The sequence below is a fragment of the Pyrus communis genome, chromosome 9 (genome assembly GCF_041283825.1).
Source record: "Pyrus communis isolate YQ-2024b chromosome 9, ASM4128382v1, whole genome shotgun sequence".
NCBI lineage: Eukaryota > Viridiplantae > Streptophyta > Magnoliopsida > Rosales > Rosaceae > Pyrus > Pyrus communis.
Genome location: NC_142573.1, coordinates 3,421,941 through 3,444,836, shown reverse-complemented (window position 1 = coordinate 3,444,836; position 22,896 = coordinate 3,421,941). Strand labels below are relative to the sequence as shown.

At 39.4% G+C, this 22,896-nt stretch overlaps 3 protein-coding genes and 1 pseudogene across 4 annotated transcripts; 3 read left to right on the top strand and 1 right to left on the bottom strand.

Moving 5' to 3' along the window:
- Positions 1–1,396: 1,396 nt before the first annotated feature.
- On the bottom strand, positions 1,397–4,683 carry LOC137741116 (microtubule-destabilizing protein 60). Its single transcript, XM_068480919.2, has 8 exons — positions 3,636–4,683; positions 3,486–3,531; positions 3,298–3,393; positions 3,083–3,202; positions 2,856–2,954; positions 2,481–2,540; positions 2,296–2,390; positions 1,397–1,839 (listed from the first exon to the last, which is right to left on the bottom strand). Exons 1-8 carry the CDS (start codon positions 4,499–4,501, stop codon positions 1,725–1,727), a joined length of 1,497 nt encoding a protein of 498 aa, XP_068337020.2. The 5' UTR covers positions 4,502–4,683; the 3' UTR covers positions 1,397–1,724.
- A 1,996-nt stretch (positions 4,684–6,679) lies between these two features.
- LOC137738696 (DExH-box ATP-dependent RNA helicase DExH12 pseudogene) lies at positions 6,680–15,148 on the top strand (annotated as a pseudogene). Its single transcript, XR_015966566.1, has 2 exons — positions 6,680–13,532; positions 13,897–15,148. The product of XR_015966566.1 is annotated as a DExH-box ATP-dependent RNA helicase DExH12 pseudogene (transcript).
- On the top strand, positions 14,615–18,164 carry LOC137739632 (uncharacterized). The gene is made up of 3 exons (XM_068479272.2): positions 14,615–15,147; positions 15,740–15,890; positions 16,226–18,164. Exons 2-3 carry the CDS (start codon positions 15,746–15,748, stop codon positions 17,452–17,454), a joined length of 1,374 nt encoding a protein of 457 aa, XP_068335373.2. The 5' UTR covers positions 14,615–15,147; positions 15,740–15,745; the 3' UTR covers positions 17,455–18,164.
- A 2,086-nt stretch (positions 18,165–20,250) lies between these two features.
- On the top strand, positions 20,251–22,718 carry LOC137739364 (uncharacterized). The gene has a single exon (XM_068478927.2). It carries the CDS (start codon positions 20,827–20,829, stop codon positions 22,420–22,422), a length of 1,596 nt encoding a protein of 531 aa, XP_068335028.2. The 5' UTR covers positions 20,251–20,826; the 3' UTR covers positions 22,423–22,718.
- Positions 22,719–22,896: the final 178 nt, after the last annotated feature.

Here is a 22,896-nt window from a genome sequence, read left to right as displayed (position 1 = left end):
ATATTTAATCTTTGTTGATATTATTAAAATATGGCTAAGCTGAGCTGCGAGACCATAAAGCTGGAGCCATGGGCTTCTGGTTTTGAAACCCAGATAAATTTTGGTTGAAACGTTGAGATTTCTCCATCTTTGTTGATATTCTTGGTCCTAGTTGACTCACAAACTCGCCCCGAGAATTTTTGTCCCAAAACACGGCCACCTGAGGGAGGAATTAGACTCCTTACAGGAGGGAGGTATTTCAATTCTTGGACATCTGATGAATTCGGAACGGATCTCCAATTATGCTCTCACTTGTTTTTTATTATCCCAAAGTTGCCCTTCATTTGACACTCATCCAGCGCTGTTCATTCTCCATCTCTGTCAGCACCACACCCTCCATCGTGCAAGGCCACATCACATAACTAGCCTAATCTCCACTCGTTTCACCGAATCGCTAGACTCTTACCCAAATCCAACTGTTGTTCTCTTACCCAATGTAGTGGACCGAGATCAAGACGGCAATGAGACCACTCCGCGTTGGACCATGAATGGCCTAGCTATGGGGCGGACTATGGAGGCATAAGGGGGTGGAAGATAAATATAGGGCAAAAAAATGCAAGGTGGGGTGGAGGGCTATGTGACTGGGAAAAATACCTTCAGGATGAAGGAGGTGTGAAAAAATGGACATGTGGGGGATGGATGGAAATAACCATCTTTTAATAAATAAATAAAACCTATGTAAATATTTTTATAGATAAATTTAATTTAATTAATTAGTACGAAAATAATTTATTTATGTAAGGGCAATTTAGTAATCAACCTAGTTTTAATTTTGATTGAAGTGAATTAGTAAACAACTTATGTGGACTCAACATCATTCCTACTTCAATTCCAGACAGTTTTAGTAAACAACTTCAACATGAATCTGATTCTGATTCCACCTCATTCCAATTCCTCCTAAATCAAATTCCTCCTCAATTCAATTCCTCTCGATTTGATTACGAATTAGTAAATGCCCCTTAAGTATATATGATGGTTAGTATAAAGGATCTATTGTGACATGCAGTCCAATCCGAGTGTGCCAAAGTATTTTAAGGTCTTCATTTTGAGTAATTGTGAAGATTAAATGCATATTAATCACAAGATTAAATTAATTTAGATATAAATGCTTAAAATATTTGAGAACTTAATAACGCATTCACCTAGCTGTATTTTATTTCCTAATAAAGTAAATACATAAATACTTTGTAAGTTTGTTTCTTTTTTGAAAATAAATACATAAATACTTTTATTACAAATGTATGAAATTTTCATCATCTAAATCTATGAGAGATCAAATTGGTTTATTCTGAATCTTGATAGTTAGTAAATTTGTACGTATTTTCTACACGCATTCCCCAAATCCCTATAAATTTCATTTGAGAAGAACGATTGTCACACCTTAAGATTATCTTTGTACCTCTTAAGAAAGATCTATCTTTCAAAGAATCAAATTAATGGTGGAAGAATCACAACTAAACTAGTTGCTTACAAATCATATACAGGATTAAAAATTTAAAAGACATGATTAACGGTCACTAATACGAAAGGGGGAATGAACAAGGCTAAGGAGAAACAGATTAAGGGTTCTTTCTCGTCTTCTTCTTCAGGCTTCAATGTTCGTAAGTGTAGGAGCTCATATCGTTCCATGACAAGCAGCAATTGATAACAGATTAAGTGTTCTTTCTCGTCTTCTTCTTCAGGCTTCAATGTTCGTAAGTGTAGGAGCTCATATCGTTCCATGACAAGCAGCACTTGATCTTCTTGTTTTGAGGCACATGAAACTTCGGTTCTTTCGGTATAGTTGGATGCTTCATTGACCTAACAACGAAGAAACATGAACACGACGTCAGAAAACTGTATTACACCCTACTTATAAATACGATGAATATCAGAATATGTCTGGCTCAATATAGAAAATTTGACGGGATAAACTACGCTATTGGAGGAACCGAAACCATATTTAGTCTCCCTTAAAACTTTCAAGCAGAAAGTTAAAGAACCACAGATTACATGATAACCGTAAATCCTACAAAGCCAGAATCAGTGTAACTTAATAAGAGATTTTATCGACTCGCTTTATAAGGATGGATTCCAAAAATTATCTGCACTTTCTTTTTCTGCATATTACGAAAACAATTTTGGAACACACCCTTGTCATATTCCAAAATGAGAGCATTCCAATCATGACATTGTTTTATCTTGACATGCAAGAAACTTCAAGAGGAGACAGGGTCTATGTATAATTGGTTTAAAATCAGATCAATGAAGTGTTACCTTCTGGGAATGAAAGGCCTGTCAAAGTAGGGCATCGGCTGTGCTTTCGGGACAAGCTCCTTTCTCAATCTTCTTATTTCCTCCTCTTCAGCCAACTGCAAGAGAAAAAACAATAAGAAAACTCATATTTCAAGTCGAGAATAACTATGATAATACAAAGCTCATCAAGTGCAATAACTCTTTACCTTCTGCAGTCTCTCTCTTTCCATCTTGTATTGCTCAAACAGGCTCATCTTCTCCGCCACCTGATAGTGCACACAAATACAAAACCAATTTCAGAAAAGGAATTTGTTATCGAGTCTCTTGAAATATCATCACATGCCCAACATACCAACCGACATCACCCATACAGGTCATTTCTCATATATATCTCCAAAGTGACGTTATGGTCATTTCTCATGTAATAAGAGTAACTTCATGGAGTCCATATATCTAGAAGTGTTCCTAAAAGCACCATAAAACAACTTTGCCATACACATAGTTTGCATGCACTACTGAGCAGAATGACTGAACATATAAAGACAAGCGCATATCCTCAATGCTCAAGTATTTGAAATCACCTGATGGTCAAACTCAGCTCGCTCGACTGCCCGCATGTCACTGTGGAGCTTCAGGTCGGTTGGTATTGTAATTTCTTTTACCGGAGGTTTCAGCAAGCACTGAGATGACAAACACCAAGGGTATGCATACAAGTTAGTGGTTCAGTCATGTCTTTCTTGCAATAGCAATAAATCACTTGAATATAGTCCTCTTCATGTGATTTGGAACACCGAATTTGTATCTATACCTCTGGTTCGTCAGTTGTCCAAGGGAGGCCCTGAGCAATTGGTATCCGCTGCCTCTCCTCCTCCATCATCATCTCTTGTAACTTCTTCATGAACTCTTCCTCCTTTTGTCTTCCCCTTTCCTGCATTGAGATCACCAAACAAAGTTAGAAGCAATGCGAATGCAAGTAAACTTTCTGACTACTTTTCGATACCATCCATTTTCCGCACAATTTACCTCTGTTCTTAGCTTGAATGGCTTAGCACTAGTGGCTCTCTGTTGCTGCTTCTTCTTCCATCTCGTTCCTCCCACCGTGCTAGAAGATTCAGAGCTCTGAAATTCGAACCGGAATACAACCTAACCTAAGTTAGCCAATCATTTTCAATCTCCAAAATAATGTGAAAAAATTAAAAACTAGATCTTACATTTCTTCTGTTCCTTCGCCCCCCATTAGAAGTCCTGCTTGAACCACTGTTCAATCAAAATAGCAAATCCAAAACTCAGTCACGACTTACAACAAACACCTGGTGTGCATCCAATTGTCATGCTAACTATAGTCAAGTATAATTGCTAACCTTCCCAGACTTCCATCCCAAGAAGAAGAGACTGAAGGACGCCGATCCAGACCGAGATTCTCCAACGTCAAGCACAAATCAGACGGGAAAAACGATGACGATGAAACCTGTGTTTCCGGCGCCTTCGGAGGAGGCTGCAATCCAGGCAATGTCCACTTCTCTACCTTCTTCCCAATCTCTTCCGCCGCCTCCTCCTCCCCATTCTGCTCATCCGAATCCTTCGAGCTTGGAATCGAAAGCAGCTTCTCAAATGCCTGAACCAAATGCATCACCTTCCCACGCTCCGGCACACTCTTCCTCGCCTCTTCCAACAACTTGTCCCTTCTTCTCTTGATTGTCGAACAACCCAATTCACTATCCGGGTCGAAATCACCCGACCCATCTTCAATTTGAAGGTCCTGAATCCTCAAACCCTCCTCGATTGCTTCCTCCAGTTCACGCTCAGCTCTGTCGCTCTCCTTCAAACTCTCGGATTCGACGTCGTCGTTTTGCTTCTTGAAGAACTCTTCCTGCGACGCCCGCAGATTTTCATACGCAACGCAGAGGCACATCTTCGAATTTCCCTTCTCTTTGCACTTGCAGGCAACATTCGGGTTCTCCTTCTTCGATTTCTTCTTCGCGACGACGAACTTTCTCTCCCGGATCTTGTTCCGGGGCGAACGAACAACCGGGTTTGCGTTCTTGGACGCCGATTTCTGGGACTTCGCTGCCGATTTCGACGCAGGGGAAGCGGTGGGTTTCCGGCCAGGGGAAACATTGGGGTTCGAATTCTCAGTGTATCTCGAGTTGTCGTGCTTCTTGGATCGAGACCCATGTTGGTTTTTCACAGGAGTCACCGCTCCGGCGTTCTTGCTGATCAAATCCATCGGAATGTGACCGAAAAAGAGAGATTATTCGCCGGAAACAACCGGGTTCGTTGAGTTTAGATAAGAAAATCAAGGGTTAGCTTTTTTTTTTTTTTTTTTTCTTTTTCTGAAGCGAGGAAAGGATGAGTGAGGGTTGATGGATTTGGAGAGAGAAAAAAGAAACGTTAGAGCTGTTGACGCTCAATGTGTAACGGCTATTTTTCTAGGATTATATGTGCACCGTTTGATAAAGCTTTTAAAATTTATGTCTATGTTGAACCGTTGGATTAGGTGTTATTTTAAAAATAAATTATTTTGGGTCGTTTGGATTAAGTGATTAGGAATTTAGGAGAGTGGTGGCGATAGCGGAAGAATTTCATCTACCAACGGTTGCAGCCGAATAAGGCAAGTCGCAATACTGAGATATTTACATGTAGTCCAATAGGGATATTTAACTATGCATCCCGATTTCAAAGCTTCTGTTTCTAAATTGTTTTAATAATTTCGAACTTTTTCGTCTCTCTCTTCAAATGTAAATTTAAAAAAAAAAAAAATATTGAGGAAATACTCCTATTATCTTATTTTGTCAAAATTCGTAATTTTTTTTAATCAACGAGCATATATACTCAATATGACTATGCAATCTGCAAAAAGATACAAGTATGAACAATTGACATCTTGACGTATATAACAATTATACGATTAATAATCAATAAATCTCATTAAGAAAACAACATTTGTATATCTAAGAAAACTCACTCGAAATCTCAAGTGAAGCCGCACGGGCATTCAACCAAATTTTTAAGATTGATCCACACATGCATTCAACCATCTATTTCATATATGAACAAATATAATATATGCCCTATATATACTTATATAACTAACGGCAATAATAAATAAAATATGTGTCCCATATATATTCATGACGAGAATAATAAATAGAATATCTATCACAAATATACTCATGGTAATAGTAATAATAGAATATATGTCCATATTTGACACACCCGACCGAGGTCGAGACGTGATGTAGCCATAAATATTGTCATATTTCGGGTTTGACTCTGCTGTAGCATGATATTGTCCGTTTTGGGCCCCAACCATGCCCTCACGGTTTTGTTTCTGGGAACTCAAACGAAAACTTCCCAGGGGTCACTCATATTGGGAATGCTCTCGTCCGAACTCACTTAACTTCGGAGTTTCGATGGAACCCGAAGTCAGAGAGTTTCCAAAAGGCCTTGTGCTATATGGAGGTGGACATGTACATATAAGACATATTACCCCTTCTCCGTTGATCGATGTGAGATATGGTTGAGCCTAGGTCAGGATGTGACAATATTCATAGCTACAATAATAATTAATGGTATAGAACAAGTGACAAATACTTTGACACATATTTGTACACTCTTGTTTAACCATTAGATTTATAGCATTCGATGTTGTTGAGTAAGAATAATCAACTAGGCTCAACAAGACGAAAGATTCCCTTGTTATATTTTGTGTGTACAACTTGGATTTATAAATGTGTTATTACTAGTCATTTATTTGTTTTGTGAAATGATATATGTATGTATTGTTAATATCAGCTATGAGTATATCTGTCAACCATGAATATATCTGGAATAAATATTATATTTAAAATTATTGTCAACCATGAGTATGTCTGCGCAGATACTATATTTATTCATGGTCCAATCCCTTTTGGATTCAATCTCAAGTGAGATTATTTTATATATAGTAATATACAACTGTTTTCTAAATGGGATTGATTGGTTTTTAATCACATGCGACGTATTACTCACGCCTAAAAAATTTGCTATTCTTTATTTTAATAATATCTTAAAATTCCAATTGAATACAATTTTTCGAATACGAACTATTGTTGGATCTTCTTTGTGAGAATCTCATAGATTTGTGAATCATATATGTTCATCGTACATCGTGCGGTTAAAAATTATTTTATATATTTTATTTAAAAATAAATAAAAATAATACTTAATAAAAACTGATTGTACGTACAATGAACATATATAATTTATAAATCTCTAAAATCCTTCAAATCCTTACGAATCTCAAATTGTACTTGTGAGATAGGAATACTTGGCCGCCACGCTTGAGGAATGGCGCGAAAACTATGAGAAGGAGATGACCACGCAACTCAATTTATCCCCTAAAAAAGGAGAAAAAGGTCTCGTTGCAATTCCTCGTTTTTTACTGTTTTCAATTCTTCTCCTTTTGCAATTCCATGATCCATCGGAACCCTAAAACCCTAGATTCTTATTATTGTTCTTTTATTTCAATTGGGGGTTTCTGAGGTTTAACTTGGTTAATTCGCAGACAATTCATGGGGCAGAACAGTGCCGGCGGTGCGGAGGCGCGCGCCCGATCACGTGACGAGCTGAGCGGCGAGGCTGGGTCCCTTTGGGGTAAGATTAATCCCAAGAACTTCAGCGACAGGGTTTACAGGGGAAGGCCATCGGAGGTTGACTACAAGGTTAAAAAGTCCAGGAAGAAGAAGGAGCGGGACCCAATTGATGCGGAGCCTGCCTCCGTGTTTCGCCGGAGCAAAAGGCGTCGCCTTTGTGAAGATAGCGTCCTCAGTGTTTCGGTGGAGGAAGAAGGTGTTTACAAGCCGGCGAACAGCGAAACCGGGAAGGCGTACGAGGAAATTATTGAAGTGATTCAGAAACAGTTGGGTGGGCAGCCTCTGAGTGTAGTCGGCGCGGCGGATGAGATTTTGGATGTTCTTAAAAATGAGAGCTTTGAGGATTCTGAGAAGAAAAAGGAGATTCAGAAGTTGTGGAACCCGATAGCGGATGAAGTTTTTGATCGGTTGGTTTCGATTGGGAGGCGGATCACGGATTACGGAGCTGGGATTGATGCCTTGGATGATGGCGGTGAAACTGTTGATGACGATGGGGGTGTTGCGGTACGATTTGAACAGGATGAGGAGGAGGAGGAGGAGAGTAGTGATCTCGATATGGTCATGGAAGATGAGGAACAGGATGGGAATAATGTGGTCATTCCGAGCAAGTCAGGGGCAATGCAAATTGGTGCTGAGATTGATGACGATGATATGCAGGAAGAGGATAATGATGGTTCGAGCCTTAATGTTCAGGACGTTGGTGCTTATTGGCTTCAGAGGAGGATCTTTGAGGCTTATGAGAAAAATATTGATCCAGTTCAATGCCGGAAGCTTTCTGAAGAAGTTCTCCAGATACTTGCCGAAGACGATGACAGGGGAGTTGAAACGAGGTTATTGATGCACCTTCAGTTTGACAAATTCAACCTTGTTAAGCTTCTAGTGCAAAACCGGTTGAAAATTGTCTGGTGCACCCGTTTAGCGAGAGCTGAAAGCAAAGATGAGAGGAAGAAAATCGAGGAGGATATATTGCGTTCTGGTCCAGATTTGGCTGCAATTTTACAACAGTTGCACAACACGAGGGCCAGCACGAAAGAGAGGCAAAAGAACTTGGAGAAGAGTATTAGAGAAGAGGCTCGCAGGTTGAAGGATGAGACTGCTGGGAACGAGCTTGGGGATAGAGATGGTGGAAGTTATTGGTTCAGAGGCAAGGCGCGGTTGATTGATCTTGATAGCCGTGCTCAAGAAGAAAGTAGATTCTTGGTGTCTAACAAGTGTGTGTTTCCACTCAGGTCTCGCAAAGAAATGAAAAAGGGATATGAGGAAATTCATGTTCCAGCATTGAAGCCTCAACCATATCCTGATCATGAGCTTGTAAAAGTATCTGCCATGCCTGATTGGGCACAACCGGCTTTCAAAGGGATGAGCCGGTTGAACAGAATACAAAGCAGAGTCTATGGGGCTGCTCTTTTCGAATCTGACAATATCCTCTTATGTGCTTCCACGGGTGCAGGTAAAACTAATGTTGCAGTGCTTACTATACTTCATCAGATTGGGCTAAACATGAACAAGGAGGACGGTACTATAAATCACAGTGATTATAAGATTGTATATGTTGCTCCTATGAAAGCGCTGGTGGCTGAAGTTGTTAGCAATTTGTCTAATCGTTTGCAGGACCATGGTGTCACGGTGAAGGAGCTTAGTGGTGACCAGACACTCACTCGCCAACAAATTGAAGAGACTCAGATTATTGTCACAACTCCAGAGAAGTGGGATATCATTACCCGAAAGTCAGGTAATTGAACTTACACACAACTTCTAAAACTTTTAATTATTGATGAAATTCATCTACTTCATGACAATAGAGGTCCTGTTCTTGAAAGCATTGTTGCTAGAACTGTTAGGCAGATTGAGACCACAAAAGACTCTATCCGGTTGGTGGGATTATCTGCTACACTCCCTAACTATGAAGATGTGGCGAAGTTCTTGCGCGTTACAAAGGGGCTGTTTCATTTTGACAATAGTTTCAGACCTGTACCCCTTTCGCAACAATATATTGGAATCACAATAAGGAAGCCACTGCAGAGGTTGCAGTTGATGAATTATATTTGTTATGAAAAGGTGATTTCTATGGCTGGAAAGCATCAAGTTCTTATCTTTGTGCATTCAAGGAGAGAAACGGCTAAAACAGCTTGTGCTATACGAGATACTGCACTTGATAAAGGCACTGTTGGTAGGTTTCCAAAAGAAGACAGTGCCAGCCATGAGATTCTTAATGTTCATAAAAATTTGGTCAAGAGCAATGATCTCAAAGGTCTTCTGCCATATGGTTTTGCTATTCATCATGCTGGGTTGAACAGGGATGATCGCCAACAGGTTGAAGCTCTTTTCTCTGATGGGTATGTACAAGTTTTAGTTTCCACTGCAACACTTGCTTGGGGTGTGAATCTGCCAGCTCACACCGTGATAATCAAGGGGACTCAGATCTATAATCCAGAAAAGGGAGCATGGACTGAACTAAGTCCTCTTGATATTATGCAGAGGTTGGGTCGGGCAGGACGACCTCAGTATGATTCAGAAGGAGAAGGGATAATCATCACTGGCCACAAGGAATCACAGTACTATCTTTCTTTGATGAATCGACAACTACCTATTGAAAGTCAATTAGTCTCCAAGTTGGCCGACCAATTGAACGCTGAAATTGTTCTTGGAACTGTTCAAAATGCTAGAGAAGCCTCTGATTGGTTAATACACACTTACCTGTATGTTCGCATGTTAAAAGAACCAACCCTGTATGGTTTGGAATCAGATATTCGCAGAAGAGATAGTCAGTTGGAGGAGAGGCGTGCGGATCTGATCCATTCTGCTGCAACCATTTTGGACAGAAACAATTTGATCAGGTATGATAGAAAAAGTGGATACTTCCAGGTCACTGACCTGGGGCACATTGCGAGTTATTATTATATAACTCATGGAACAATATCCACATATAATGAGCTATTAAAGTCCACAATGGGTGATATAGATCTGTTTCGGTTGTTTTCACTAAGTGAGGATTTTATGTACGTCACTGTGCGGCAGGATGAAAAGATGGAACTCGCACAACTATTGGACCGTGTTCCTGTCCCGGTCAATGACGGTCTGGAAGAGCCCAGTGCCAAGATTAATGTTTTGCTACAAGCTTATATTTCACAACTGAAACTTGAAGGGCTTTCTTTGTCATCTGATATGGTTTTCATTACTCAGAGTGGTGGGCGTCTTCTACGGGCTATTTTTGAGATTGTCTTGAGACAAGGATGGGCTCAGCTAGCAGGAAAGGCATTGAAATTGTGCAAAATGGTTGACAAGAGGATGTGGGGCGTCCAAACACCCCTTCGCCAGTTCAATGGGTTAATAACGAATGATATTTTGATGAAATTGGAGAAGAAGGACTTGGCCTGGGAAAGATATTATGACCTCTCTCCACAGGAGCTGGGGGAGCTTATTCGTATGCCAAAGATTGGAAGAACGCTTCATAAGTTCATCCACCAGTTCCCCAAATTAAACCTTGCAGCCCATGTCCAACCGATTACTCACACAGTACTAAAGGTCAAGCTTGTTATAACACCAGACTTTCAGTGGGAGGACAGAATTCATGGATATGTGGAGCCCTTTTGGGTAATTGTGGAGGATAATGACGGTGAGTGCATTCTTCATCATGAATATTTTCTACTGAAGAAGCTGCATATTGATGAGGACCATACTTTGAACTTCACAGTTCCAATTTATGAACCACTTCCTCCCCAATACTACATTCATGTTGTGTCGGATAGGTGGCTTGGGTCGGAGACTGTTTTGCCTGTTTCTTTCAAGCACCTCATCTTACCTGATAAGTATCCTCCACCTACAGAGTTATTGGACTTGCAACCATTTCCCTTGGCTGCACTAAGGAATCCAGTGTTCAAAGCTCTGTACGATCATGATTTTAAGCATTTTAATCTTATTCAGACTCAGGTCTTCACTGTTCTGTATAATTCAGATGAGAACGTTTTAGTTGCTGCACCAACAGGGAGTGGGAAGACCATATGTGCAGAGTTTGCCATATTGAGGAATCATCAAAGGGCACTGAAGCTGATAGTCCTGTCATGCGTGTTGTGTATATTGCACCTTTTGAAGCTCTTGCTAATGAGCGTTACAGTGACTGGGTAAGGAAGTTTGGAAAGGGTCTCAATCTGTGCGTTGAAAAATTATCTGGGGAAATAAATATAGACCTGAAACGGCTTGAGAAAAGTCATATTATCATCAGCACTCTGGAGAAAAGGGATGCTTTATCTCGCCGCAGGAAAGAGTGGAAACATGTTCAACAGGTTAGTCTTTTTATTGTAGACGAACTCCACTTGATTAGTGGTCAATGTGGTCCAATCTTGGAGGCAATAGTCTCTAGGATGAGATATATATCAACTCAATCCAAGAACATGATTCGTATTGTGGCTCTCTCAACTTCTCTTGGAAATGCAAAGGATCTTGGAGAATGGATAGGGGCTACCTCTCACAGCATTTTCAATTTTCCTCCTGCAGCGCGTCCAGTGCCTCTTGAAATACACATTCAGGGGGTGGATTTTGCTGATTTTGAAGTGAGAATGCAAGCAATGATGAAACTAACATACACTGCCATTGTCCAGCATGGCAGGAATGGTGAACCAGCTCTAGTGTATGTTCCTACAAGGAAACACGTCCGACTAACTGCTGAGCATCTGGTGACTTGCTCAAATGTAAACAATGAGAAACCACTTTTTTTATTGCGATCTTGGGAAGGTCATATCGAGTCTTTGATTGGAAGCTTTAATGATGAAAGATTGCAATCCACTTTGCGCATTGGAGTGGGCTACTTGCATGAGGGCTTAACTAGTTCAGATCAACAAATTGTGTCACAGCTTTATGAATCTGGTTGGATTCAAGTGTGTGTAGTAAGTAGTTCAATGTGTTGGGGAGTGCCGCTGTCAGCCCATTTGGTGGTTGTGATGGGAACCCAATATTATGACTGCCAGGAAAATGTTCACACTGATTACCATGTTACTGATCTGTTGCAGATGATGGGCGGTGCCAATCGCCCTCTGCTAGATGATTCTGGGAAGTGTTTCATCCTCTGCCACACGCCTCATAAAGAATACTACAAGAAGTTCTTGTATGAAGCGTTGCCTGTTGAAAGCCATTTCCACCATTACCTACATGATAATGTGAATGCGGAAATTGTTAATGGAATGATTGAGAACAAGCAAGACGCAGTTGATTATCTTACATGGACCTTCTTGTACAGGAGGATCACACAAAATCCCAACTATTATAATCTCCAAGTAGTTAGTCAGCGGCATCTTTCTGAACACCTCTCGGAGCTTGTTGAAACGACACTGAGTGATTTGGAAGCAAGCGAGTGCGTTGCTATCAAGAATGAAATAAACCTATCTCCTTTGCCTCTTGGCATGATAGCATCGTATTATTACATCAGTTATACAACTGTAGAGCGATTCAGTTCTTCTTTAACTTCCAAAACAAAGATGAAGGGTCTTCTGGAGATTCTAGCTCAAGCTTCAGAGTATTCACAGCTTCCCATACGATCTGGGGATGAAGAGGTGGTCCGAAGGTTAATTAACCACCAAAGGTTCTCTTTCGAGAATCCCAAATGCAGAGACCCTCATGTGCAAGCAAATACGCTGCTTCAGGCTCACTTCTCCAGACAACCTGTAGGAGGGAACCTAACAATGGACCAGCAAGAGGTGATCCTTTCCGCAACTAGGTTGGTTTATGCAATGATTGATGTAATTTCCAGGAACGGCTGGCTAAGACTTGCTGTCCAAGCGATGGAGTTGAGCCAGATGGTGACTCAGGGTATGTGGGACTGTGATTCGGAGCTTCTACAGCTTCCTCATTTCACAAAGGAGCTGGCAAAGAGATGTCAAGATAATCCTGAGAAGAGCGTGGAAACCGTATTTGATTTGAAAGAGATGGAAGACAATGAGAGACGCAAGCTACTCAAGATGTCAGATGCACAGTTGCTTGATGTTCAACGGGTTTGCAACCGGTTTCCTGACATTGATGTGAATTATGAGGTCCTGGGTTGCGAAAGTATTAACGCTGGGGAAGATAAGATCACACTGCAAGTCAGTCTTAATTGCGAGCTCGAGGGGCAGATGGAGGTAGGTCCTGTTGATGCTCCGAGATATCCCAAGGGGAAAGAAGTAGGGTGGTGGCTTGTAGTTGGAGATACCAAGACTGACTCCTTGCTTGACATCAAGAAAGTTTCCGTGCAAAAGAAGTCAAAGATAAAGCTCGAATTCGCTGCTCCTGCAGCCGAAACTGCCGGGAAGAAGACGTACACCCTATATTTCATGTGTGATTCGTACATGGGATGTGATCAGGAAATCAGTGTTGATATTAATTGAAGCAGTGGGAGCCTGAAGAGAAGTTTCTTCTTCAATTTATTTTGCTCGCTTCTATTTTTAATTCCTGCCGTTTTCTACAAACCATTATATATATAAGTTTTTTGTGACGGCTTTGAAGGTGATTCTTACAGTGTAAAGAATCATCCTAACGTTGTATTTTCTTATGTAAAATCGAACGATCAGACTATTCGATTTTATAAGCTTTGGTACTTCCCCAGAAATGCATATCCAAGGGCACATGATCAATATGTACTTGACAAGATTGCAGGTATACCATTTATTGATCAGTTACGAATTTTGATTCATTTTATTTTATTTGAGAAGACGATCAACATTCTAAACTACTTCACTGTACGGAAATAGAATTGGACACGCATATGATGAGTGTAAGGAAGAAAACAATTTATCTACTTACCCTACTTCTTTACCCCAATATTTTTCAATATTTTTCATATCTTTTGATATTCGGTTAGTTGTATATGTAAACACTCGTTACCATCTCATAGTTTTAACAAAAAAGAAAACTTTCGAAAATCATTCCTCTAATATTTTTAGTTTATTTTGAAACGATAGGGGCGTTTGTTGTTAAAAACTTAATGTTGACTTTCTTTGACAGTGTTATTGACTTGAAGCACTTCCTTCCAACGCCTTGGAATGCACTGGTGGCTGAAGAAGAAGGGACTGCAAATTTGACAAAATTCTTACAATCTGAGCTTCACAACATTTAATTACAGGTAAGGCTTCTTTGTGTATGTATATATATATATGTATGTTATTTTAAAATAAAATTGAGTAAATATAAGAGTTTGTTTGGGAGTGCCTATAAGTATTTGTATTGATTGGGAGAAAACAATGATTACGTTTAATGTGCAATGTTGATGAGCTTGAAACTCGATAACAAAAAAGTGACAGTCTACAAACGAAATCGTCTGAACAGACCAATTAAACATAGATTTGATCTGGTTTCGATTTTTTTTTAAATTTTTTGTGGTATCCAATCCGAGCCAAGGCGTTATATTGTAGTTAGTTTGGTCACAATTTAAGAGTAAAACCGATTCAACTTAGACCATGCCCGCCTCTAATTAAATGATTGATTTCAATTAGAAAATGTGTGAACACACCACACCGTTTGATCACTTTCAAAACAAACGACGCGTCGTTGCAAACCGTTCTTTGGACTAGGACGTGGCGAAATGCTAGTGGCAGTCAAAATTCTTACACTGATGATTACCTGACAGAATCTTTTTTGTGCTCATCCATACAATCCAGAATTAGAGTGGCATTTATCGTAATTTTAATGAGGATCATTACCTCTTTTAGTAATTTTATCAACCAGAAAGTTTCTATTCTTCGGACCCCAAAAAAAACCACAAATGGCTATAAAACCCGCCAGCGCCAAAATTTTACCCGATCCCCAATCTCTATCGTTCCGATTCAGATTTGATCAAATTTCTATCTCCGATCGTCAATTCGAGATTTTATTCGTTCAATTCAATCTTTTCTCTACCTGTTGATCGCAATTTCTTACCTCGCCGTGCCTCCAATCCGATTCTAGGGTTAGGGTTTTGAAAAATCCAGAAACTTTTTCGATCCGAAAAGGGTTTTTTCTTGACCTGCGAAAAATTGTTCACCCGATAGGTTTTTGATGTCCGAAAGATCAAAGGAATTATCAGAAATTTTGAGAAATTTTTTTGGTTTTTGAAGTTTCCAATTTTATATTATTTTCATCTGTATAAATTGGGGATAAACAGCTTACTGCATGTTTCTTCAATTGCTCGTAAAGTAGTTTTTAAAATTAAAAGTACAGTAATTTTGGGGGTTTGACTTTAGAGAAGCTGATTTTTGGGTGCTTTTGTCAGTTGCCGGGACGTCAATATTTTCAGGTAAGGATCAGCTTCTTCAGATAAGCCCAGTCGTACTAAATTTTTTTTTTTAATAAAATTTTAAATTAGATTCTTTCTTTTTTTTTTTTTTTTTTTATAAATTAATATGCTTTTTAGATAATTGTTTGACTGTTGGACAATAATTGTTTGCTTTTAGTGCCCCTGCATGTGTTGCAAATTGCAATATAGAAATTTGTATAAAACAATATTCAAAACCTGGGTTTTTGCAAAAGATGATGCCTTGAAGTTTAACATGGTATGTTCTTTTTTTAAGGAATCAGTGTCACTATTACTTGTCGAAAGGAAAAATGAGAGAATTGTTACCTGATGCGGTTGTTTTAAATTCGGTATTTGTTGTGAAAGGACGAACAATGTTATGTTCATTCTTATGGAGTATGTAATCTGTTTTCATTTATGGTAAGCGCCGATTAAGTCAAGTCATTCAAAAGGGTTTGTTTCATGTAGAACTGTTATTTTCTTCTCGTTTGTGAGATGTTTGGTTGCGGCTTTCTGCTTTTTGTGGGAGTTTTAGGTATGTAAATGCTGTATTGCATATTCAGTGCTCCATTTCAAATTTGGCTTCACTTTGCAGGACAAAATGATAAACAAACGGCCTTTTGATGTTGAGGATTCTTATGAGGTTGCTTGTAAGCACCCAAGACGATTGGAACATGCTAATGAGCCTGCTCCAATTGTGGATACTTTTCCTTTGAGTAGCAGCCCCCAGAAATTTCAAATTTCAGGTACCAAATAGTTGCTTGGTCAATTGGTCAATTGGTCGATAATAATTTCATTTTCAAGTTGTGCGTATAATGATTGGCGGAAAACTTAGAAGATGTAAATGCATAACATGTGCCGTGGATCTGGAATTGCAATTTGGAGTTTAATCTGGACTATTAACACAACCTGACCTTTGAATAGAAAAATGGCATCAGTGTTTGTTATTCTGATCTAAGTTAGTGTAATCTGATGTGAGTTAGTATATTGTTTACGAGGACTAATGCATGGTTTTTATTAGCTTAGTGTAATCTGTAGATATTGAGTTTGATCTTATAGCTGATGTAATTACAATATGAAGATGGTGAAGGCGACGGGAGTTTTAGTAAATGTCCAGACGAAGGAAGGTCTGCAAGTGACTTGGGAACTGAATCCTCAAATGAGACCTACAAAGAACTTGAAACTGGTGCCTCTGGAAGCTCCTTCCGATTTTGGTGGGCCAACAACAATATGTTTGAAGCTCATGTAAGACCTGAGGCAGCAGGGCATCTATCATTATTCCCAGAATTTTTTTCACCTGCAAACCATTTGAGGGCTTTTCTTCATTCTGATGTGATCTGCTCATCTCCTGTTGATTGTCCTCCTCAAAAGCTAGTTTCTATCGGACCTCAGCATCAAGCTTATGTTCCAGAATGGGGCCACGAGGGTTCACACTCTTCAAATCATCTGGAGAAATTGGATCCTCGGCGAGAAGTTTCATCCCAAGGCCTTGGTGTCAATCAGGAGAAGCTGATGGGTACCTGTATCATTTCTATGCCTGAGCTGGATACATTTGAAAACTATTTATGTGAAGATGTGAGAGCTAGAAACAACTGTAAGTGTGCTGATGCAGGCTCTGTTAGATGCGTGAGACAGCATGTCATGGAAGCAAAAGAGAAATTAAGGGAAGACCTTGGACATCACCTATTTGAAGAGTTGGGCTTTTATGAAATGGGAGAGGAGGTTGCAGAGAAATGGACTAAAGAGGAAGAGCGTGCCTTCCACGATGCCATCCTCTCTAACCCTGCATCATTGGGTAAGAACTTCTGGCACCACCTCTCAGTGGCTTTTCCTTTGCGACCACACAAAGACCTTGTCAGCTATTATTTCAATGTTTTCATGCTCCGTAAGCGTGCTGAGCAGAATAGGTTTGACCCTCTAAACATTGATAGTGACGATGATGAGTGGCAAAAGAGCGAACTTGGAGTGGTCAATGATGACAAGGACGCTTTGGTGGAATCTCCTGTAAATCTAAATGCTCCTGCCTATATCCAGGTAGAACATTTAGGCTGTTTCAATGAGCACATTGAGGATGCTGATGACGTAGATGGTTGTAATGATGGTGCCGATGTGGTTGGTTGTGATGGAATTAAGGACGAGGATGCAGGTGATATAGATGATGGCTCAGGAGCTCATGTTGAGAATCCCCCTGGTTATAGTGGTGGTGCTACTGAAACTCAGCTTTTGGATAAAACTCCTAGTAGCAACAGAGAGAATTATGATATTCAGGATGATTCTTGCACATCATATGAGTATCAGCAAGACAGTTGAGTCATATGCTCCACTTACGGAGGAGAAAGATTCAAGAATGGCAGTGTAGAATGACAACTCGTATATTTAAGTATGCGAAGCATCTTGACTGGCCTGCATCAGCACAATTAGATGTTGAGATGGCAAAGGTTGGAGGTGAACTACAGTACAACTAATAATTCCTCGCACTGTTGTTCAAATCAAGCCAGCTTTGGGCTGTACGAACTCCTAAAGCCTTTTGTTCATGACTTCGAGAACCCTGAAGGAGGAGCTTCAAGTTGGTGATCGATGATTAACTCTTCAAAGGTGAAAGTAGTTTTCCTTGGGTTTTTCAGTTCTTGGAAGAAGGCAGCTACAGATGTAGGTTTCTAGTACACGATTGGTGTCCTCCGTCTACTAGTCAAAGGGATTACCGTGGCCGGGAAACTCCTTCCTTAAGTGAATAGGGTAGAATTTCATTACCCAAGTTCTTCCGTGAGACGAAAATCCTGTTTTTCCTTCTGAGGATGAGTCCCGTGAGAATAGTAACGCAAAGGGGATGGTTTTCATCGAAGAAATTGAATCAAAAGTTCGTTATCAAGAATTTACACTGCATCTTTTTGTTTTTGGTAGTGAGGTTAATTTCGTTTTATTTTTTGTGTTCGTTTTCCCGGTGTTGTCACTCTTATTTGATACTATTTCCCTCAATCCCTTGGAAATGAATTTTTACATGAATTTAATTATTGTCCAAACTTCTCTAGAAAGCTTTTTAATATATATATATATATATATTTTTTTTTTTTATGGATTCTCTGTTATTTTACTGCCCAACATCAATTTTTATGTCAATATTATAAAACATTGTACTAAAAACATAAGTAGATAGAGAATCTATGAAGAATTTCACTTTTAAGATAGCTTCTTTAGCTCATCTCAAAAGAAGTATGCGAGAATGCTTTTCCAACTAAAAAACAGATCATGGGTTTGAAAAGTAGTGTCCAAGGCTTAAGATTGTCCAACTTGAGCAAGGAAAAATTCTACCATGTCCACGGTATCCCTTAGAATTTAAGGGTGAAGAGTTTGGTCAATGTCAAAATTCTTTTGACGTGACTATTATTAACTTTATGCATGCTAATGTACTTCTTTCAAAGTTCGAATCTAATGAACTTCCTTCGAAGTTCAAAAAAAAAAAACACATTAACCAACCCCTGTTAAATATACTGTGCCTTCCGAGTTTTTTTACCATGCTACCCCTGTCAAATTTACTGTGCATTCGACAGTTGGGGACAGTGAGGTTTGAGAAATTTTTTTATTGTGACGGAAATACGAGTGGTACACGTGTTTTTATAAAAGTTTTGGGAATTTTTATTTTTTTTAGTTATTAACTATGTAATACATATATTTCACAATTTGTATAATGACACATGATGTATCATTTTGTGTACCGATTACATTGAAAATTTTCTTGCAAGGTTCGAACCTTGTCCCTTGTGTAGGGTTGCTTAGAACAAACCCAACCTAGGGCTAAATGCTATTTTTTAGGTTTTATTCCCCCTCCCCCCCCCCCCCCCCCCAAAAAAAACCTAACTGAACCCATGCTAAATGTGTGGGTTAAAAGTTAAAAGTAAAAAATAGTCAAATTCCCTTCAGGATTTAGCCTAGAAAATGGTGTGGGCACCACTAGTGGTACCCCACCTAAATGGACATGTCTTTCAGGATTTATTGAATCTAACAGCTGAAATCGAATATAATCAAATCTAACGGTAAAAAAAATATCTAATGGCTCAAATTTAAATCCAACGGCTAAAATAATTAAAAAATTATTTAACTCAAAATTCACCCAAATTTAGTGATTTTTCAATATTTATCCAAATTTAAATATTTTTAGTTTAAAATGTTCATAAAATTAAATTATGATAGTGTACATAAAAAAATTACTTTAAAAGAAAAAATTAGCTTAAATTGATTATTTAATAATCTCAGACTAAAAAATTTAGGCCAAAAGGGTTAAAGCAGAATAGCTATTTTCGAGCTACAACCTAAATGTTATGAGCTAAAAATTTTAAATTTTAATCCAAAAATTGAAGATGATCTTAGAAGAATAACAAAGTGGTATATAGGTACTTACATTTCCAATCCGTTGGTTGCTATGTCCTTGGAAAGAAAATGTACACAGATCACATGAAGGTAGGATCACCCAATTCTTGAGCCTTGCACCCCAAGCAACGCCATAAATTAGGGTCCTTTCGGTATTTACGTCACTTCAGCCTCTGCATTTGGTCACCCACTTTTTGTCGAGTGTGAGTACAGTACAAATTTTTATCGATGTGACTTTCACACTGTCATTTTATCTCTATCAGCTTTTTTTTTTTTTTTTTTTTTCTTATTTTTCTCTTTTGGCTATTATCTTATTTGTTAAATCTTAAACCTTGATGTTGAATATGAGACAAATAAGTACATAAATTATTTCCATTTATAAATATATCTGGTAGGAAAGCGTTTATCAATATTATAATATTTAAAGAAAAAAATAATTTTCCGTAATAAATTAAAAAAATTCATATCTATCTAACTTTCCGAATTTAAATCCACCATTTTGAACGACGTTATCCATCCAACCTGGATACATGATTGTTTGCTTGTCTGTGTCTACGGTGCCGTGATCCGGCAAGTCGACATAAACACACATATTTCATATGTTAATTACAAAAATGACAAAATGCGAGTGATCATGGTGGTAGCAATAGCAGAGTTGGTGGTTTGATGTAGACGAGCAAGTGGGACAAAAGTCGGAGTCTGGGACTATAGCTTTGCTTTCATGCAAGGATTTGGTTTCTTTTTCTCTATTGCCAAATGAGGCATAAGCTCCCAACAACAAACATTTAGAGAGAGAAAATCTAGAGAGAGAGAGAGATTAGTGCTAGAAAGATCCCAACATTAAACATCTATTTCGTTTTCGTTGTGTCTAGTCTTGCCCACTACTGGGAAAGCAGTCCTCTCACTCAGTCAGTGCTGCAGTTACAGAAATATTGCTTTGCTTTTTGGCTTCCACATTTACATGTCTTCAAGCACCACATGAGAGAGAGAGAGAGAGAGAGGAGAGAGACCTTTGTGCTCAAACCAAAACTCTGAAATCTGAGTCGTTTCTTCCCCAAGAGAGACGGAGAGGTTTTGATTAGGGACCCATATCTTGTTTTTGCCCACAAATTCTACAAAACCCAAAAGTGCTTCTTCTCCAGCACTTTTGAAAAAAGCAAGAAAGCTTCGTCTCTGATCTGGGTTTTCAGCATCCTCTGTTTCTTGAGCTCCTTCAGCAATTTTTTCCTCGAATGCGGTGGAAAGATTCAAACTTTCTCGGAAAATTGGATTCCTTCTCGGTTCTGGGATCTGGGTTCGTTTGCTTTTCTGGTTAAGATGATGGAGCATGTGTGCAAGCTCTGCAAAAAGAGTTTTGTGAGCGGCAGAGTCTTGGGAGGTCACATGAGGTGCCATGGAGCAAGAAAATCTGCTAAAACAGAGAAAAAGATCGAAATGTGCAGGGTGGATTTTGAGGTTGAAGACGATGATCACGCTGGTTATGGATTACGAAGGAACCCGAAAAAGTCCTGGAAGTTTTCAGGGGACTCGAAGTTTAAAGCTTCTGCAGGGGAAGAAAATGAGACCGTCTGCAGGTGCAGGGTTTGTGGCAAAGGGTTTGATTCGATGAGGGCGATGTTCGGGCACATGAGGCATCACTCGGGGAGGGAGAGGAAGGAAACGCGGTCTTGCGAAGTTTGCTGTAAAGGGTTTGAATCGTTGAGAGCTTTAGCTACTCATAGCAGATGCCACTCGGAAAGGATTAGGGGAACTGATAGATTGGAGACTGTTTCTTCAAGCAAGATGCTTTCTGTGGATTCCTGTCAGTACAGCAGTGAGACAATGGGGCTGATTCGGAGGAAAAGATCGAAAAGATTGAGGTACAAGAATACTAATTCAAGCTGTTCTTTTTCTAGTTTTAGTGTGAATGAATCTAAGTATGTTACTGAATTCGGGGAAGAAGTAGTAGAGGGGGCTATTTGTTTGATGATCATATCTGGTAGTGGAAGCAATTTGGGTCGAATTAGTTCGGTGACCGAGTCTTCGGATAACAATTCGTTGTCATTGGAAGTTCAATCACCAAGTCAAAAGAATTGGATCATGGGAAAGAAGGGTGGTGTTTCTGGTTGTGATGTTTGTGACGATACTGTGAAATTGGTTGATTGCATTTCTGATTGTAAGAATGTCTCTGATGAGAAGAAAGTATTTGAGTTTAGCGAAAACGGTTCTTGGTTTCTGAGTGATGAGGAAAAGAATGTCGAAATGGCAGACAGGTTCTCCAGGGGTGCGGGTTATAAGAGGCCTAGACCGGATGGGCAATCTGCATTTGGGCTGTGTGATACTGAAGTGGAAATGAATGTGGATATTATCGAGGAAGTAGAATTGGATGTAGCTGCATTCGGATCAAAGAAGTTGGGTTTGAACAATAAATCCATGTTATATGCTACTGAATCTGAAGTCTTTGCTGATTCCCAGAAGAAAAGAGAGCACAAGTGCAGGATTTGCAACAAGGTTTTCAGGACGTATCAGGCACTTGGAGCTCACCAAAGAGTTCACAAATCAACCAGCAATAGTTCTGCCGTAAAAAATGAGGATCATGAAGATAGAATTCCGATTGCCAAGCTTGAATGCAGTGATAATTCAGCAGCAGAAGGGGAGACGGAAAGAGTAATTGAGAATAAGGGTCACAAGTGCTCCATCTGCTTGAAGGTGTTTGCAACAGGCCAAGCCTTGGGTGGCCACAAGAGAGTTCATTTCGACAAAGACCCCGAGAGAGGTGCACAAGAGTCCAGAGTGCTGAAGCAGCAGATTTCCAACATCTGCGATGCATTTGATCTTAGCCGTCCAGTCGAAAATGGTGATGTTGAATTCAAGTCCTGGTGGCTTGGAAATGAACATAAGCAAGAGATGTTGATGGGACTGATGCCCAACTGAGAAGTGATTCCATCAAAAGCAGCTTTGGGAGTTTCTGTCGGTAAAGCTTCTGTTTACTGCTTATGACTTTAAGGTAGCAGCCCAGCACTTGAATCTCAGCGATACATTTCGGTCCTCAGAAATGTTAACTTTTTTCCCCTTCTTTTTTCCATTCTTTTGCTTTTAATTCCGTAAAGTTTGAACAGAACACCTCATCTGGGGACCTTTTTAAAACTTGTGTAAGATGTCCGTCCATGTCATTTGTAGGGTACCTCTCAAAAAATATAGGAACACCTTATATTTTGGTTCTAACCAAATTTTATAGTCTTACTCGGTACGAATTAGTCCAGTCAGACAGTCATACCGAATACGTGATAAACCATAACATACATATTGTTTACTTCTTTCCCTCTACGTATCAATCTTCTTTTGCAAGTATGAAAAGATGCCCTTGCCTTGATCCAAAACACTCCAACCGCACAACTTTAAAGTGCA

Coding starts and splice junctions, on each gene's coding strand:
- LOC137741116 (XM_068480919.2), bottom strand. CDS start 4,501: ATGGATTTGATCAGCAAGAACGCCGGAGCGGTGACTCCTGTGAAAAAC. Junction 2,391..2,480: donor AAAGAGAGAGACTGCAGAAG/GTAAAGAGTTAT, acceptor TTTCTCTTGCAG/TTGGCTGAAGAGGAGGAAAT. Junction 1,840..2,295: donor AGGCCTTTCATTCCCAGAAG/GTAACACTTCAT, acceptor CTTCGTTGTTAG/GTCAATGAAGCATCCAACTA.
- LOC137739632 (XM_068479272.2), top strand. CDS start 15,746: ATGATAAACAAACGGCCTTTTGATGTTGAGGATTCTTATGAGGTTGCT. Junction 15,891..16,225: donor CCAGAAATTTCAAATTTCAG/GTACCAAATAGT, acceptor TACAATATGAAG/ATGGTGAAGGCGACGGGAGT.
- LOC137739364 (XM_068478927.2), top strand. CDS start 20,827: ATGATGGAGCATGTGTGCAAGCTCTGCAAAAAGAGTTTTGTGAGCGGC.